At 43.8% G+C, this 18,231-nt stretch overlaps 1 protein-coding gene across 4 annotated transcripts in view; it reads left to right on the plus strand.

Moving 5' to 3' along the window:
* Nucleotides 1–18,231, plus strand: part of prex2 (phosphatidylinositol-3,4,5-trisphosphate-dependent Rac exchange factor 2) — a 428,462-nt gene that overhangs the window by 321,696 nt on the left and 88,535 nt on the right. For all 4 annotated transcript variants that reach the window (XM_067980312.1, XM_067980313.1, XM_067980315.1 and 1 more), the window contains 2 exons: nucleotides 4,011–4,154; nucleotides 4,271–4,385. In XM_067980312.1, the coding sequence (XP_067836413.1) occupies nucleotides 4,011–4,154; nucleotides 4,271–4,385 (259 nt within the window). The remainder of the gene's footprint in view (nucleotides 1–4,010; nucleotides 4,155–4,270; nucleotides 4,386–18,231) is intronic.

The raw sequence follows: 18,231 nt of genomic DNA on the forward strand, positions 1-18,231 counted from the left end.
GAAAGATATTGGTGATGGCTTGTGGATAAGATAAGATAATGGCCTAGTTCTGTGCTATAATATTTAATGATTCTGTGTATAAGTATTTTTGTATGTGTTGAGCTGTGAGGGACAGGTAGTAGTAGTTTTTTTTAGAGCCGATTTTCCAATGCTCTGCATCTGAAAATGTTTATTTCTTGGGCAAAAAGCAGAAGAAAAAGGGCTGGAGACCCCTTTATGCTGGTTCCTACACTCTTTGCAATTCATATGCACTTATAGGGATTTCCCTTAGGGGAGGCAGAGCACTTCTACCTGGACAAGCATGTAAATACTTGATGTGGGAATGATGTACACATGCCTCCCGCCACATTTTTCCGAGATCTCTGCCTGGTGGTGTCACAAACGCAGCAACAACCATGATAAATGGAATTTACAGATTACAGCCAAAACCCCTCAGACTGAAGGACCTGAGAGAAGCCTGGCACCTCCTCCTGCCTTGAGAACACTAGTATTTTTTTTCCATGTAAAGCAATGAGAATCTTCGGGGTTTAAGGCCTTTTGGCTGTTGTTTTAGGATTGCAGCCAGAAGATCTCAAAGCTGTTGATTTCGTTCCCTGCTCTGTGCACAAGTCTCTTTCAATGGGCATTCCTACGTCAGCAGAACACTGGGGTCCTGGTAGTGATCTGAATCCGCAGGTTGAGGGCACTTCAACTTGGACTCAGGCAGAAAGTAGGGAGGAAGATCAATCCCCATCATATCTTTGGATGGACAAACGGTTAGATTATTATACAGCCAGAGCCAAGTCCATGGCACCACGGGTGGGTCAGCTGTACAGGAGGGGAGGAAGAAGGTCAGGAAAGCAATTGTGATAGGGGATTCAATAGTTAGGGGAACAGATAGGTGTTTCTGCAGCTGCAGACGTGAGTCCAGGATGGTATGTTCCCTCCCCAGTGCCAGGGTCATGGATGTCACTGAGCGGCTGCAGAACATTCTGGAGGGGGAGGGTGAACAGCCAGAGGTCGTGGTTCATATCGGTAACAACGACATAGGTAGAAAGAGGGCTGAGATCCTGCAGGCAGATTTTAGGGAGCCAGGTAAGAGATTAACAAGCAGGACTTCAAAGGTAGTAATCTCCGGATTACTCCCAGTGCCATGCGCTAGTGAGTATAGAAATAGGATCGAGCAGATGAATGCGTGGCTGGAGAGATGTTGCAGGAGGAAGGTCTTTAGATTCCTGGGGCATTGGGACCAGTTCTGAAGGAGGTAGGACCTGTCCAGGCCGGACGGGTTGCACCTCAAAAGAGCTTGGACCAATGTCCTCGTGGAGAGGTTCACTAGGGCTGTGGGGGAGGATTTAAACTAATTTAGTAGGGGGATGGCACCAGGATTTAGCATTGGAAAGGAGAAACAAGGTGCACAAAGGATTGGGAGAGACAGATAGCAATAGAGTAAGAAATAGTACGGTATTAGGTGGGATCAGACTAAGAGAGAATACAAGAAAGTCTAAGATAGGTTTACAGTGCATGTGTGTAAACGCACGAAGCGTAGTAAATAAGGTTGGTGAGCTGCAGGTGCAAATAGCCACATGGGAATATGATGTCATGACAATAACGGAGACCTGGCTCAAAAAAGGGCAGGATTGTGTACTAAATATTCCTGGATACAAGGTGTTCAGGAAAGATAGGGAAGGAAGGGAAGGAAAGAAAGAAAGGAGGGGGTGGGGGTGGAAGTATTGATTAAGAAGAATATTGCAGTGCTGGAGAGAGAGGATGTTCTGGAGGGGTCAAGGACAGAATCTATTTGGTTAGAGTTAAGAAACAGTAGAGGTGCCATTACACTGCTTGGTGTATTCTATTGGCCAACTATTAGTGGCAAGGATATAGAGGAGCAAATTTGCAGGGAAATTACAGAGAGGTGCAAGAGCCATTGAGTAGAAATAATGGGGGACTTCAATTATCCTAATATAGATTGTGATAGTATTAGTGTAAAGGGCAAAGAGGGGAAAGAAATTCTGAAGTGCGTTCAGGAAAACTTTCTTGATCAGTACGTTTCTGGCCCAACGAGGAAGGAGGCATTGCTCGATCTGGTTCTGGGGAATGAGATGGGTCAAGTGGAGCAAGTGTCAGTGGGGGAACATTTCGGGAACAGTGATCATAGTATCATAAGGTTTAGATTAGCTATAGAAAAGGACAAGGAGCAATCTAGAGTGAAAATACTTAATTGAAGGAGGGCCAATTTCAGTGGGTTAAGAACGGATCTGGCCTAGGTAAATTGGAATCAAAGATTGCCAGGCAAAACTGCAATCGAACAATGGGCGGCCTTTAAAGAGGAGGTGGTTCGGCTACAGTCTAGGTACATTCCCACGAGGGGAAAGGAAGGGCAACCAAAGCCAGAGCTCCCTGGATGACAAAAGAGAAAGAGAATAAGATAAAGCAGAAAAAGGGGGCGTATGACAGATGTCAGGTTGATAACACGATTGAGAACCAAGCTGAATATAGAAAGTTCAGAGGGGAAGTGAAAAAGGAAATAAGAGGGGCAAAGAAAGAGTATGAGAATAGACTGGCAGCTAATTTAAAAGGGAATTCAAAAGTATTCTATAGGCATATAAATAGTAAATGGGTAGTAAGAGGAGGGTGGTGCCGATTAGGGACCAAAAAGGAGACCTACGCATGGAGGCAGAGGGCATGGCTGAGGTACTAAATGAGTACTTTGCAACTGTCTTTACCAGGGAAGAAGATGTTGCGAAAGTCACAGTAAAAGAGGAGGTAGTTGAGATACTGGATGGGCTAAAAATTGATAAAAAGAAGATACTAGAAAGGCTGGCTGTACTTACAGTAGATAAGACACCATGTCCAGATGGGATACATCCTTGGTTACTGAGGGAAGTAAGGTTGGATATTGTGGAGGTACTGACCATAATCTTCCAATCCTCCTTAGATACGGGGGTGGTGCCAGAGAACTGGAGAATTGCCAATTTTTCAGGATCATTCAAGTAATTTGAGCAAGCTTCTTGCAGGATCCCTTCAGGTTAAGGGGTTGTAAAATGGCTATGGCAGATCTCAGAAGGCTGCTGCAGTGTAGTGTGACCAATGGCCTCTGTGCCTGGCTAAAAAATGACCATAGCCGATGCAATCGATCTTTCCATGATCAATTGCGAAGGCTGTAGCAGCCTTCTAAATTCTAAATTTCTGTCCTGTCATCATTGCCGCCCTGTACACTTGGAATGTATAGGCATTCCCAACATACAGTGTTAGCAAGGCACAAATGCTGGGAATTATATTGAATGATGTATTCCTGAAATTTTCATAGCCTTTGAATACCCCATCCATATTGTAAATGTATTCTATGTCCTCCATCACTTCAAGTGGACAAGAGCATGAACGTCATGGAAACACTATCACCTCCAAGGCATCCAACATCCTGACTTGGAGATATACTCTAATTTCTTCATCGTCGTGGGGTCAGAATCCTGGATATCCCCACCTAACACCACATTGGATGCACTATCATCATCATCACCACAACAACAGCTTGCATTTATATAGTACTTTTAATATAGACAAACGTCCCAAGGTGCTTCACAGAGGCGTCATAAAAAAAAGTGAACAACGAGCCAAAGTATTGCTGTACTTCTGGAAGTAGGCTGCCAACCTATCCATCTGAGTCATCATTGGTGCATTGCACAGGGAACCCAAAAGGGAAAGGGTAAAAATAGCTTAAAAGGAGGGATTGTTACCATCTCAAAAAAATTCAAACACAATATTACTAGAATCCCTTCACTACCTTTAGCTTTTAGCAGTGTTCAAACTTAAGGGTCAATTTTAACCCTACCTGCATGGCGGAAACCATGGTGAGGTGGGGCAATAAATAGCCTGTGGGACTCACCTGCCGATGTCTTGGGCCACATGCTGCTGAGTTCGTGATGGTTTGCTGCCTGCCTCCGCTGCCACCCTGAGTAAAAATTGGGGTCATTGTTAGAGTAAGGAGAATAAGGTGACTTGTGTTTACTTGGTTTTTCTGTTTCATGCAGACAATCCTGTCACATACAAAGTAGAAGGGAATCGACAAGCCTTAAAAGTGTTTCTCTACATTGAGAATTACAATTTTGAACAGCTTCCTCAGAGGTTAAAGAATGGAGGAGGTATTAAAGTTCACCCAGTGCTCTTTACACAAGGTATGGGATGCTTTCCATATATCACAGTTTTGCTGTTGCTGCATTTTGTCTGATCCTGCTTATTGCTTAGAAGCTGAATTCATAAAACTGAGTAATGAAATGCCTCTCCCATATAGCAATGGAAAGCATGGACGGCTATTACTATACGGACAATATTTCTGTGGAAGAATTCCAGGCACAGATCAATGCAGCTTCTCTGGAGAACGTAAAACGATACTGTCAAAAGCTCAGGTAAGGGCACAATTTGTCCTATATTTTGTGATAAACAATTCCAGTTGATAAAAGTGTTTCTGAATGTTGGGAATCATTCAAAAAAGGCATTCTCTTCTTGTAAATTATCTTGCAATGCTATTTAGCAGTTAGTAAATAGAAGAAAGCACAGTAACTCCAATTGGTAACACCATTACATCATGGTATTGCTGAGTGGGTCGATCACTGAAAAGCAAATCAGTTTACAAAATAGAATGATAGACTATAGCAGTATTGTAGCTAATTTGATTTTTTCCAGGAGTTGAACCTGCCAGAAAACTCTGCAGTCAGGCGATTAGCCAACTGCAGCTAAATACCAAACTCCATAACCTGGACTTTCTGATACTGGCCGCCTGTTGTTGCTGTGAAAATCGGGTGACTGGAATCAGGAAATGGGCACCAGGGTCCGCCTGGTGGAACTCCTTCCCTCTCTGCCCACTGACGCATATTCCATGCGGCGAGATCAGTAGCAGTGGTAGTTACCACCTCAGATAGGCAGGTGCTTCATTTAAACATCAATATCGGAAAATCTAGACTCGGGTCTCTTATAACAAAATCCACTGAAACCTACTTTTAAATTTACCTATCTGTGGCAGCAGTATTCAATCCTATTATATCAGGACCTCCTTTTATAAAATCAAAAAAATTCACAGCCCCTCTTTTGATATAGTTACTTGTAGATTATATAATCCAGCTCCCAAAACCACTTTTCCCTCCCACTGAGGTCACAAAAATAAGTACAGATGAAGGTGGCATTTGGCCCCTCTCGCTCGTCCTTCCAGAGAAATACGTAACCTTGTGTCAGAGCATCTGCCTCTTGGATGATTCCAGAGCTTTTGCCTCCACTACCTTCCTTAGAAAATATTGTGCAAAGATATGTTTCCTGAACTTGCCTTTTACTAGTTTGGAACTATGTGCCCTTGTCCTGCTCCCCTGGTTTAACTTGAAATAGAGCTCCATACTTTTGTCCACTCCTCTATGTCCCTTTGTAACTTCTTGTCCCTATCCACACAACTTACCCTGCCTTCTAACTTAGTACCATTTGCAAACTTGTATATATACACAAGTATTTATACAAGTCAGTGGGAATCGGGCGAAAACTCTCCAGTGGCTGGAGTCATACCTAGCACAAAGGAAGATGGTAGTGGTTGTTGGAGGTCAATCATCTCAGCCCCAGGACATTGCTGCAGGAGTTCCTCAGGGCAGTGTCCTAGGCCCAACCATCTTCAGCTGCTTCATCAATGACCTTCCCTCCATCATAAGATCAGAAATGGGGATGTTCGCACAGTGTTCAGTTCCGTTCGCAACCCCTCAGATAATGAAGCAGTCCGTGCCCGCGTGTAGCAAGACCTGGACAACATCTAGGCTTGGGCTGATAAGTGGCAAGTAACATTCACGCCAGACAAGTGCCAGTCAATGACCATCTCCAACAAGAGAGAGTCTAACCACCTCCCCTTGACATTCAACGGCATTACCATCACCAAATCCCCCACCATCAACATCCTGGGGGTCACCATTGACCAGAAACTTAACTGGACCAGCCATGTAAATATTGTGGCTACAAGAGCAGGTCAGAGGCTGGGTATTCTGCGGTGAGTGACTCATCTCCTGACTCCCCAAAGCCTTTCCACCATCTCCAAGGCACAAGTCAGGCATGTGATGGAATACTCTCCACTTGCCTGGATGAGTGCAGCTCCAACAACACTCAAGAAGCTCAACACCATCCAGGACAAAGCAGCCTGCTTGATTGGCACCCTATCCACCATCCTAAACATTCACTCCCTTCACCACTGGCGCACTGTGGCTGCAGTGTGTAGCGTCCACAGGATGCACTGCAGCAACTCGCCAAGGCTTCTTCGACAGCAACTCCCAAATCCGCGACCTCTACCACCTAGAAGGATAAGGGCAGCATGCACATGGGAACAACATCACCTGCACGTTCCCCTCCAAGTCACACAACATCCCGACTTGGAAATATATCGCTGTTCCTTCATTGTCACTGGGTCAAAATCCTGGAACTCCCTACCTAACAGCACTGTGGGAGAACCTTCACCACACAGACTGCAGCGGTTCAAGAAGGCGGCTCACCACCACCTTCTCTAGGACAATTAGGGATGGGCAATAAATGCTAGCCTTGGCAGCAATGCCCACATCCCATGAACGAATGAAAAAAACTCTCTATTCCTTCATCCAAGTCATTAAGATTTATCATGAAAAGCTAAGGCCCCAGTAAACATGCTGCGAAACATCACTTGTTACATCCTGCCAATCAGAGAACATTCCCTTTATCCCTATTCTCTGCCTCCTACCTCCCAATCAGTTACTGACCCATGTCACAAAGTTACCTCCAATTCCATGCGCTCTCATTTTGCTAATAATTTCTAATAAGCATCTTATCAAATACTTTCTGAAAGTCCATATAGACAACATCCATAATCATCCCCCTATTCAGTGTGCTAGTGACCTCATCAAAAACCTCTTCATGACCTGCCCATCTCAAATCCATGTTGACTCTCTTTGATCAGCTGATACTTGTCCAAATGCTCAGTCACTCTATCTGATGATAAATTCCAGTAACTTCTCCACAATTGATGTTAAACTGACAGGTCTGAGTTAGCTGGGGGGTAATTTTAACTCCCAAGAACAGGATGGCTGGGGGCGGGTGGGTAGTAAATATTGTTGATTTCTTTCGTGGGACCGCAACCCGGCTCCAACGCGCCGACTTCTGGGTTTAACATAGGCGCGTTTCGATGCGTGCGCATCCGAAACCAGAAGTCGCGTCCCCAATTAATGCTGATGGGCAGATCATTAAAGGGGCGATTCACCTACTTCAATTACTTAAGGCAGATAATTTTTTGTGAATTCTGAACCTGTAACTAATTTTACCTTGCCTGCATGGGTTTCCCATGGCTTCTCAAACTCGCCAGTGAAACGGAGGCGAGATTCAAGCAGAATTTGATTTGGCCCTTTAAACCTGTGACTAACTTATCTCAATAAAAGCTCAGGTATTGCAGCTGGCCTCTCAGTTCTCTTAGGCAAACGTTTGGCTGAGAGTTCTTTGTTGAGACTGAGAATTCTTTGTTGAGAGTGAGAATTCTTTGTTGAGAGTGAGAATTCTTTGTTGAGACTGAGAATTCTTTGTTGAGACTGAGAATTCTTTGTTGAGAGTGAGAGTTCTTTGTTGAGAGTGAGAGTTCTTTGTTGAGAGTGAGAGTTCTTTGTTGAGAGTGAGAGTTCTTTGTTGAGAGTGAGAATTCTTTGTTGAGACTGAGAATTCTTTGTTGAGACTGAGAATTCTTTGTTGAGAGTGAGAATTCTTTGTTGAGACTGAGAATTCTTTGTTGAGACTGAGAATTCTTTGTTGAGACTGAGAATTCTTTGTTGAGAGTGAGAGTTCTTTGTTGAGAGTGAGAGTTCTTTGTTGAGAGTGAGAGTTCTTTGTTGAGAGTGAGAGTTCTTTGTTGAGAGTGAGAATTCTTTGTTGAGACTGAGAATTCTTTGTTGAGACTGAGAATTCTTTGTTGAGAGTGAGAATTCTTTGTTGAGACTGAGAGTTCTTTGTTGAGACTGAGAGTTCTTTGTTGAGAGTGAGAATTCTTTGTTGAGACTGAGAATTCTTTGTTGAGACTGAGAATTCTTTGTTGAGAGTGAGAATTCTTTGTTGAGACTGAGAATTCTTTGTTGAGACTGAGAGTTCTTTGTTGAGACTGAGAATTCTTTGTTGAGACTGAGAGTTCTTTGTTGAGACTGAGAATTCTTTGTTGAGACTGAGAATTCTTTGTTGAGACTGAGAGTTCTTTGTTGAGACTGAGAGTTCTTTGTTGAGACTGAGAATTCTTTGTTGAGAGTGAGAATTCTTTGTTGAGAGTGAGAATTCTTTGTTGAGAGTGAGAATTCTTTGTTGAGACTGAGAGTTCTTTGTTGAGACTGAGAATTCTTTGTTGAGACTGAGAATTCTTTGTTGAGACTGAGAGTTCTTTGTTGAGACTGAGAATTCTTTGTTGAGAGTGAGAATTCTTTGTTGGGACAGCTTTAGGAAGACTTTGCAGCCTCTCAAACTGACAAGATCAGGTTAGAGGGCACAATAGATGTATTCCAGAGGATATCTGAGGAGGAGGAAAATGACCATCCATGGCAGCCACATTGTGCTGCATTGGGATCTGCTGGTGCACAAGACAGCAGTGCACAACAAGGACCTGGAGAACAGCAGAGAAGGGAGCAACAGAGGGGCCGAGGTCGCAGGAGGCACTACCCACGTGAAAGGGTCTACAGGCAAAGGCTGAGCTTCTGGACCTCTCTGAGGAGCAGTACCTACACAGGCTGAGATTGAGTAGGCAGCTGATTGCAGACATCTATAGCCTCCTTGAGGAAGAGCTTCTCCCTGCTGGACCTGGTGGCCACGCAAAGCCCATCGCAGTTAAAGTCACCACTGCCTTCAATTTCTTTGCCTCTGGGTCCTTGCAGGGCGCCTCTGGTGACATCTCCAGGGTGTGTCAATTGTCTGCACATAAGTGTGTGAGGCAGGTGATGGATGGCCTCTTTGCCATGCTGTCCAACCACGTGAACTTTCCCCACGATGACATCAGCCAGATTGAGAGGGCAATGGGTTTCGCTCCTCTGACTGGCTTCCCAAGGGTGCAGGGTGTAATCAATTGCACACACATGCCAAACGAAGACCACCACATGAGCCAGGGGTCTTCATAAACTGAAAGGGCTATTACTCTATCAATGCACAGCTGTTATATGACCACAGGAAGAGATCTCTGCTGGTGTGTTCCAGATTCCTTGGCAGCTGTCATGATTCCTTCATCTTGCACTAGTTCAACGTCCCACATCTCTTCCAAACAGGAGACAGACTTAAGAGCTGGCTCGTTGGAGACAAGGGATACTCTCTGAAAACGTGACTCATGGCACCTGTGAGAAACCCCACCAACAAGGCACAAGAGCGCTACAACCAGAGCCAAAGACCATCTGATGTGTCATTGAGCAAGCCATAGGAATGTTGAAGATGCGCTTTAGGTGTCTGGATAGATCTGGAGGAGCCCTTCCGTACTCACCAGCGAGGGTGTCCAAAATAATCGTGGTGTGCTTCGTCCTGCACAACGTAGTACAGCAGAGAGGTTTACAGGTGGAGGACGACGATGGCGCTTGTCAATCATCCTCTGCTGGCAGCAACATTGAAGAAGAGGATGAGAAAGAGGGGGAGGAAAATGAAGATGGGTCACCCATCGCCACATGCACATTACTGCCCGTGATGCCAGGGATGCCCTCATCTCTCACATGTTCTCATTGTGAGAGTTGCAAAATAAAGAATTTAAGATACTCAGGCTAACTGGAACAACAACCACCACCCCCCCCCCCGCCCCTTTGCACAAAACAGTCCTTCAATCACGCAAACACCGATTTCATATCCGTCGAATGGGTACCATCATGTCTTGGCATACATGATGAATCAAATGAAAGGGCGACTTCAGACTCGGGATGCAATAATGGTCAAGATGTCGAAGTGTTGATACTCCATAAATTTAATGTGCTAAAATAAGAAAAATCATAAATTAACAACATAACATATCTTCAAACACCCTTGTGCATACCCTTGGTGAACTACAACTGCTTAACCGTACACTTTCTACCGCTTCTATGTGGTGCATCCCTTGTGGCTTCAACAGAGGTAGTGGCAGGCTGTTCAGATCCCTGCCCTGACTGCTGAGATGCTCTTGGCCTACGACCTCTGGGTTTTGGAGCCTGTGAAGGCCCCGCCAAAGAATCCTCCACCTGTGCAGGGGCAGATTCGGCCATCGGGAGAGGAGGCAGCATTGCGGGTACTGTTTGGGTGGGGGGGGGGGGCAACGGGTGAGACGTGGAAGCACTTTGAGTGGAGTTCCCATTTCCATGTCCCCTTTCGCCATTTCCCTCTACCGGGCCAGTGCCACATCACTCCCACCACTCTGCTGGAGAGCAGCTTCGTGACCAATTGTATAATTGTAAGGCCATGGATAAGGTACGCTTATCAGCCTGTTTAAGGAGCAGACATGTTGGCATCCAAAGTCTGCACGGCCATTGCCATGGCCTGCATAGACTCATCTGAGGGCTGTGCTTGAAGCTCAATGGAGGCTGGCACTCTCTCCAGTTCAGACATTCTCGCACTTAACTGCAACAACAATCCACTAGTATTGGAGTTGGACTCCTCCATCCTCTCAGCTATTATGGAGAGAGTGTGTGGCACTTTTTCCAGTACCTCGCAAAGCTGAATCTGTACCTTAATCATTCTCCTTCTCAACAATGGCCCCCGGGATTCAGCATCTATGTCTAGCTGAGCAGAGCCTGGAGAGGAGTGCACCCCCCAATGCGGACTCTCCATAGCTTCCCCTGCCACCAGTGTCTGCTCATGCTCAATTGTGAGTGGTGAATCACCAGGTGACAACCCAACTATCTGTCTAACAGGACCTACTGAAGTGCCAGTATCAGCGCTGGTGCATAGCTGTATGTCCTGTGATGGAGCACCCTCAGAAGGAATGAGGTCCTCTGAGGAATAGATGTCATACATCTCGCCAAAATCTTCTTCAACTCTTGAAGGCCCTCGAAGGCCACAGAAAGCGCTATTAATTTTTCATCTGAAAAGTGGCAATCTTTCCAGTCACTATACTGAGGTATGTCACACTTAAGTCATTGATGAAATAAATTCATCATGTGTGTGAAAGATATTAAAGTTCTGTCACCAGGCATCTGCGGGTTCCCAGGGAAAAAAGTGAATCAGCTCAGATGCTAAGATTCTAGACTTGGGTAAGGCTGACTTCAATGAGACAGAGACAGAGACTGTCCACAGTAAACTGGGCAAATCTGTTAATGGGTAAAACGACTGATGATCAGTGGTAAATGTTTAAAGAAACATTTAACGAGATACAGAACCGGTGACTAAAGAGGTAAGGGACAGTAGAAGACATAAGGAAAGGGCGTACAAAAAGGCAAAAAATGGCACAGATCCTGGCGCATGGGAAAGATACAAAGATCAACAAAGGGTCACAAAACAGATAGTAAGAGCTACAAAAAGAGAGTATGAAAAGAAACTCGCAAGGGATATCAAAACCAATACGAAGAACTTTTATAGTTATATTAGGAAAAAGAGGGTGGTCAGGAGCAGTGTTGGCCCCTTAAAAACTGAAAGTGGGGATATTGTCATTGACAATGGGGAAATGGCGGACATGTTGAACAATTACTTTGCGTCAGTATTTACAGTCGAAAAAGAGGATAGCATGCCGGAAATCCCAAGAAAACTTATATTGAATCGGGGACAGGGACTTGATAAAATTAACATAAGTAAAGCAACAGTAATGAAGAAAATAATAGCACTAAAGAGTGACAAATCCCCAGGACCAGATGGTTTCCATCCCAGGGTTTTAAAGGAAGTAGGTGAGCACATTGCGGATGCCCTAACTATAATCTGTCAAAGTTCTCTAGATTCAGGAACCGTCCCTCTAGTTTGGAAAATTGCACATGTCACTCCGCTTTTTAAGAAAGGAGAGAGAGGGAAACTGGGGAATTATAGACCAGTTAGCCTAACATCTGTTGTGGGGAAATTGCTGGAGTCTATAATTAAGGATAGGGTGACTGAACACCTCAAGAATTTTCAGTTAATCTGAGAGAGCCAGCATGGATTTGTGAAAGATAGGTCGTGCCTGACAAACTTGATGAATTTTTTGAAGAGGTGACTAAAGTAGTGGACAGGGGAATGTCAATGGATGTTATTTATATGGACTTCCAGAAGGCATTTAATAAGGTCCCACTTAGACTGTTAGCTAAGTTAGAAGCCCATGGAATCGAGGGAAAAGTACGGATTTGGTTAGGAAATTGGCTGAGCGAAAGGTGACAGAGAGTAGGGATAATGGGTAAATATTCACATTGGCAGGATGTGACTAGCAGAATCCCGCAGGGATCTGTCTTGGGGCCTCAATTATTTACAATATTTATTAACGACTTAGATGAAGGCATAGAAAGTCTCATATCTAAGTTTGCCGATGACATAAAGATTGGTGGCATTGTAAGCAGTGTAGATGAAAACATAAAACACAAAGGGATATTGATAGGTTAGGTCAATGGGCAAAACTGTGGCAAATGGAATTCAATGTAGACAAATGTGAGGTCATCCACTTTGGATCAAAAAAGGATAGAACAGGGTACTTTCTAAATGGTAAAAAGTTAAAAACAGTGGATGTCCAAAGGGACTTAGGGGTTCAGGTACATCGATCATTGAAGTGTCATGAACAGGTGCAGAAAATAATCAATAAGGCAAATGGAATGCTGGCCTTTATATCTAGAGGACTGGAGTACAAGGGGGCAGAAGCTATGCTGCAGCTATACAAAACCCTGGTTAGACCGCACCTGGAGTACTGTGAGCAGTTCTGGGCACCGCACCTTTGGAAGGACATATTGGTCTTGGAGGGAGTGCAGCGTAGGTTTACTAGAATGATACTCGGACTTCAAGGATTAAGTTATGAGGAGAGATTACACAAATTGGGGTTGTATTCTCTGGAGTTTCGAAGGTTAAGGGGTGATCTGATCGAAGTTTAAAAGATATTAAGGGGAACGGATAGGGTGGATAGAGAGAAACTATTTCTGCTGGTTGGGGATTCTAGGAGTTGGGGGCACAGTGTAAAAATTAGAGCCAGACCTTTCAGGAGCGAGATTAGAAAACATTTCTACACACAAACGGTTGTAGAAGTTTGGAACTCTCTTCCGCAAACGGCAATTGATACTAGCTCAATTGCTAAATTTAAATGTGAGATAGATAGCTTTTTAGCAACCAAAGTATTAAGGGATATGGGCCAAAGGCAGGTATATGGAGCTAGATCACAGATCAGCCATGATCTTATCAAATGGCGGAGCAGGCACGAGGGGCTGAATGGCCTACTCCCATTCCTATTTTCCCATCTCCGATGGATAGGGAGGCCACTTATTTCCATGGCCTCCTCCTCCACATCTGTGAGCTGGACCATCTGTGGTGGACCACCTCCAGTCCTCATCCTCTCCCTTGCATTTTGCGCTCTCTTCCGCGACAAGGGGAGAAAGAACAGACCTGTGAGTGACTGAAGGTGACGTATTCACTCGATGGATGCATTGCTTTGGGTGAGGCTGACTGAAACAGATTCATCAGTGGGTGACTATCAGACAGATACATCACATTGCACCAGGATTGGGGTAAGTGGCAGTGGTGGGAGCACAAATGGGGAGGTGAGGAAGTGCACAGAAAGTGAAGGGTGGTTGAGACTGAAACTTAATTGGGTGTGAGGAGTGATGTGATGGAGCAGACGTGCCCACACAGAGTGAGGGGTGTGGGGGCCGGGGTGTTGCATAACACGGGATGTGGATGAAACATCAAATGTGCTCACTTTTCCTGACCTGGTCAGGTATTAAAAATGCTTCCTGCACTGCAGCCAAGACCTGGGCACAGTGCTCCTGCTGCTGACTTCTTCTACCTTATAAGATTTGTGAATCTTAGAATATTGTGGCATAAGCTCTGTGCAATTTGTTATAAAATAACTGGGATTTGTGAACTACTTTAACTGAATGCAGTTCAAAAGTCTGAACTCAATTAAAGAGCAATTCTGTAAAATGGTGTGGAAATATATGTTTCCACACATAACATTTAAAGATTCACAAAGTCTGGAATCAATCATCTGTAAAAGGCTTTTCCACTGCCTGGCTGCAAAGGCAGTCAGGCTTGTTAAAGAAAAAGCTGGGGGTGAAGAGGTTGGACATTCTGGAGATTAGTTAGAAGCCATCTTGTTTAAGTCAAGTGAGAGGACCCACTGATGTGGAGTGAAGGAGTATGGTATGTTCTTTATTTTGTATCATTACACACAGACAAGTTGTACCAGTTGAACTAAGTTAATCTGACTATAACTGTTGCTCAGTATGTTCACTTGCTGTGAAATAAAGCAGCTTAACAATTCGTATCTGGTTTTATCTCATCAAGTGTTCGCTCGGTCTAACTTGAGAGAGATTGCAGAAGTATAGGTGAGAAAGTCATAGATATCTAGTTCATGTCCCAGTGGGATACTATTGTTACACCTACAGGTTATGCTAACATGCAAGTAGGTATAAGATAGTGTGAGTCAGCTGCCAGGAATGTAAGATTGTGTCAAACCGCTTATGGGAGTGACTAACACTATTGAACCTGAGAAGGTCGCTACGGCAGTCCTAAATTTGTAATACTGTAAGTAATATATTTTACGGTTTGAGTCTTTGAGCAAACAAGCTGCAAGGTGTTTTGTTCCAAAGTATAATAGTTTTATTAAGAAGTTATCATAAGTAAAAAAGATGTTAAAATACAAGAGTACAATTAAACATGCTAATAAGATGAATACAACCTGACAAAGTTTATCACTGTCCAAGACCTCGAAGTGCACTTTCAAAGGTCTTGATTAGATGAGCGGTCCAGCCTCGCTCTGAGAACGTTCTAATCAATACAAAGAAATACTCAACTTTATATATGTTTTAGACACAATTAGCTCTATGTGGATCTCCAACCAATTATCCTCTCTGCTTCATGGGGCTGTCATCAGTCCTATTCCCTTTTACACAGATCTGACTTTACCATGTCCCTCATGATTAGTTGCTTTGGAGTTGTCCAGAACGCTTATCTTTATCCAAAGCATAATAAAGCTAGAGACAGTTCCCCTTTCCTAACTTATAAACAGGAGATGGGGATGACACCAGATGCTCATTACTTACAGGCCCTCTTTTGCACAAGGTCATAAAAAGCTTGTTTTGAATAAACACAAAGCCTTTGTTCACAGGGAAAACTGACAAAATGCTTTTCCCTAACAAAGTTTACAATACTATACAGAAAGCAACTCTCCTTGCAACCACCCCATGCAGCAGCACCTTCATTTTACCAGCATCAAATGGGGTTCAAGTAGTTATCGCTCCATCACATGCTGCGAAACTCTGTTTCCTGTCTCCACATTTTTTTGCCAGCTATTTTTGCCCCTTATGGAATTTGTAAAAGCTAAGTATAGTTTTAAGGTATTTACAATCTTTGTAAAGGCTGCAAAAGTTTTACTCCCATTCAAGGTAAGTAGCTGAATCCATTTAAAATCTATCAGCACACTATTTCCAACACCATTCCTTAACAAACTTGCAGAGAAGCATGGGACTTTGGCCCTTTGTGAATTTGAAAATTTTGCCAGAAGTCGGGCAGGCACTTCTTGCACCCGCTTCCCTCCAATCCGTGCAGATGTCACCAGAAGAGGTCGGACTGGCAGGATGATGTCATTTGTTAGAAATCCCATCAGTTCCACCTCCATTCCCTCAGTGCTAAGTATATCTGCATGATACAGGTGTACTAATGTGCCAGAACCAGATTCTGGAGGAAATAGGGTCCCTTACTGCCTCAAGCACAAGTTTTACCAATGACAACTTTAACATCTGTACAATGCTTTGTTCCTGTGACCACCTTCAGGCTGAAAAGCTGATTACTTAATGTTGTAGAAAGGTGTTGCTCCTATTTTTGTTTTTTTTCTATGAAGTGAGAGATTAATGACACTATAAACAAAATACTATCGTTTAGATTTTCCTATTAGTTTAGCAATTAAGAAAAAATAATATGAAGTTTGACGTTTTTCATGATAAAAGGGAGCAATGTATGTTTTCTTCTGAATTCATGAACCACTAACATAATCACGGCAAGAGTTGAATGTTGTGCACCCAGCGTATGGCTGAGATATCACTGGAGTTTAACCTTTGTTAGTTGTTAAGCTAGGAACTATTGAGGCATTAACTTGTAGAGATTTCTGGAAATGAGTGGGAAGAATCCCAGCGCACAGGTTTCTACCTATATGAATCCTTTAAATAAGCCAGTGAGCATTGGAGATCTGCCTGATACAAGTTGTAAGTTTGATTCAGTTTCTATCTTCCATCATGAGGTGTATTCTTTTGGGCCAACTCAACCTCAAAGAGTCTAGTTACTAGATAACTGACAAGTGCAGGCTGCAGCCCTCTCTGGTGAGCAGCAGGTACCAGGACCTCCTCCTGGAAGGCATGACCTATAGGCATGATCAGCAGCACAGCTCACCAAAAAATGTGTGACCGCATTGCCACCATCCTCCTGAACAGAACCTGGGCACATTTACTACATTGAAACATGGTTCCATAAGTTGTAGGTGTGGAACTGCTTGTCTGTGCAACTCAGTCAAGGATATATAACCTTGGGGTCATTTATCCAGCCTATAGGTCATGCCTTCCAGCAACTGTTGTCCCAAATTTCAGTTTCCTGATCAGCTATATGATTGACATGTTCCTTTGGTGCGATTGAAGGATTTATAAAGGACAACTTGCAACATGCCAGTCACCTTGATCTTCGTGACTCCAAATGCAGTGCTGTATACCAGGCTTGCTCATCGCCATCTGTTTAATCCAGGTCCTTATGTAATGACCAACCACTGCCACCTCTAATGGAAACAGCACAGTTATACAACGGGAAGCACCGAGTAGTGGTAACCATTGATGAGGGGCCAACTAGTGCAGGGCAGATACTCAGCATGCTGAGTGCCCCTACTGAGTTGTATATGGTTACAGTCCATAGCGGAACTACTTTGAAACAGAGCCTGGTATAGCAGCATTGTATTATGGGCTCATATGCCTCCTTGAACATGATAGTGGGAGGTAGTCTGGCTGATGTGGAGGAGTCCAACTCCTAGATATGCTCTGCTGTTTTCCACTCAGGTGATGTCATGCAGCTCTGGTTATCTGGACTGCAGTCTGCCATTGAACAGCAGAGTAGAATCAACTCTCATAAATGTTCCCACTGCTGCAATGGGGTTTTTAATTTTAAATCTCAAAATGCAGTCACGGCAACTTCAAATTGCATGAGGTAGGATTACAGATAACTATGATGGAGGGATTCCAAAAACTCATAGTTGCCCACTTTTCTATTTTCACGAAGATCAGTGGGCATTATGAGGAGATGCTTTCCAGCAGTGGCATGTATGAAATAGCATAGGAGCAGGTGGTTGGCACTCAAACAGTTCTGTACCATCATGTAGCCCTGCACAAGTGACAGTAGTGTCACCCTTGTAAGTACTAGGACAGCAGCTAGCACAGTAACAGAGTCCTGGCAATAATGCAGGACTTCTATATCTCCAGAAGTGTACCAGTTGTCTATGCATCCACCACTTGATGCCCTCAACTGGAGAATAGGACACAAACCCAACCACCTCAAAGAAGTTCATATCACGCAGGGAGCAAATGAGACAACAAAACACATGTACTCTCGTAGCAATGTGCAATGTACAATGTAATAAAATGAATTCACTTTTAATATATCCTGTAGTCTGTTATTCTGTGGGAGCCTAGATGGTCCAAATGGCATAATAACTGAAGTCAGTGAAGGCACTCATACTGCTGGATCTGCACGTTGTGGGTTAAAGACTCAACGCAGCAGTTGAATACATAATCTAGGCTGACACTTCAGTACAGTACTGAGGGAATGTTATATTATCAGATCCTTCAGATGAGACGTTAAACCATGCTCCTATTCAAGCGGACATAAAAGATCCCGTAGCACTATTTGAAGAAGAGCAGGAGAGTTCCCCTGGTGACCTAGCCAACATTTAACCCTCAACCAACGTCACCAATACAGATTAACATGGAAGGTGTTATATCAATGCAAGCTCTTACCACCTATTTTTACAAAGATTAGTGAACAGAGGATTGTTGATCCTATCATGAAAAATAAAATCAGTGAGTAAATTAATGGTTGCTGGAGTTACCAGATCTTAGATCATAGTTTCCAATAGGTTTTAGTGGCCTGTGGTAATGGTTGCAACTA

The sequence above is a fragment of the Heptranchias perlo genome, chromosome 3 (genome assembly GCF_035084215.1).
Source record: "Heptranchias perlo isolate sHepPer1 chromosome 3, sHepPer1.hap1, whole genome shotgun sequence".
Lineage (NCBI taxonomy): Eukaryota > Metazoa > Chordata > Chondrichthyes > Hexanchiformes > Hexanchidae > Heptranchias > Heptranchias perlo.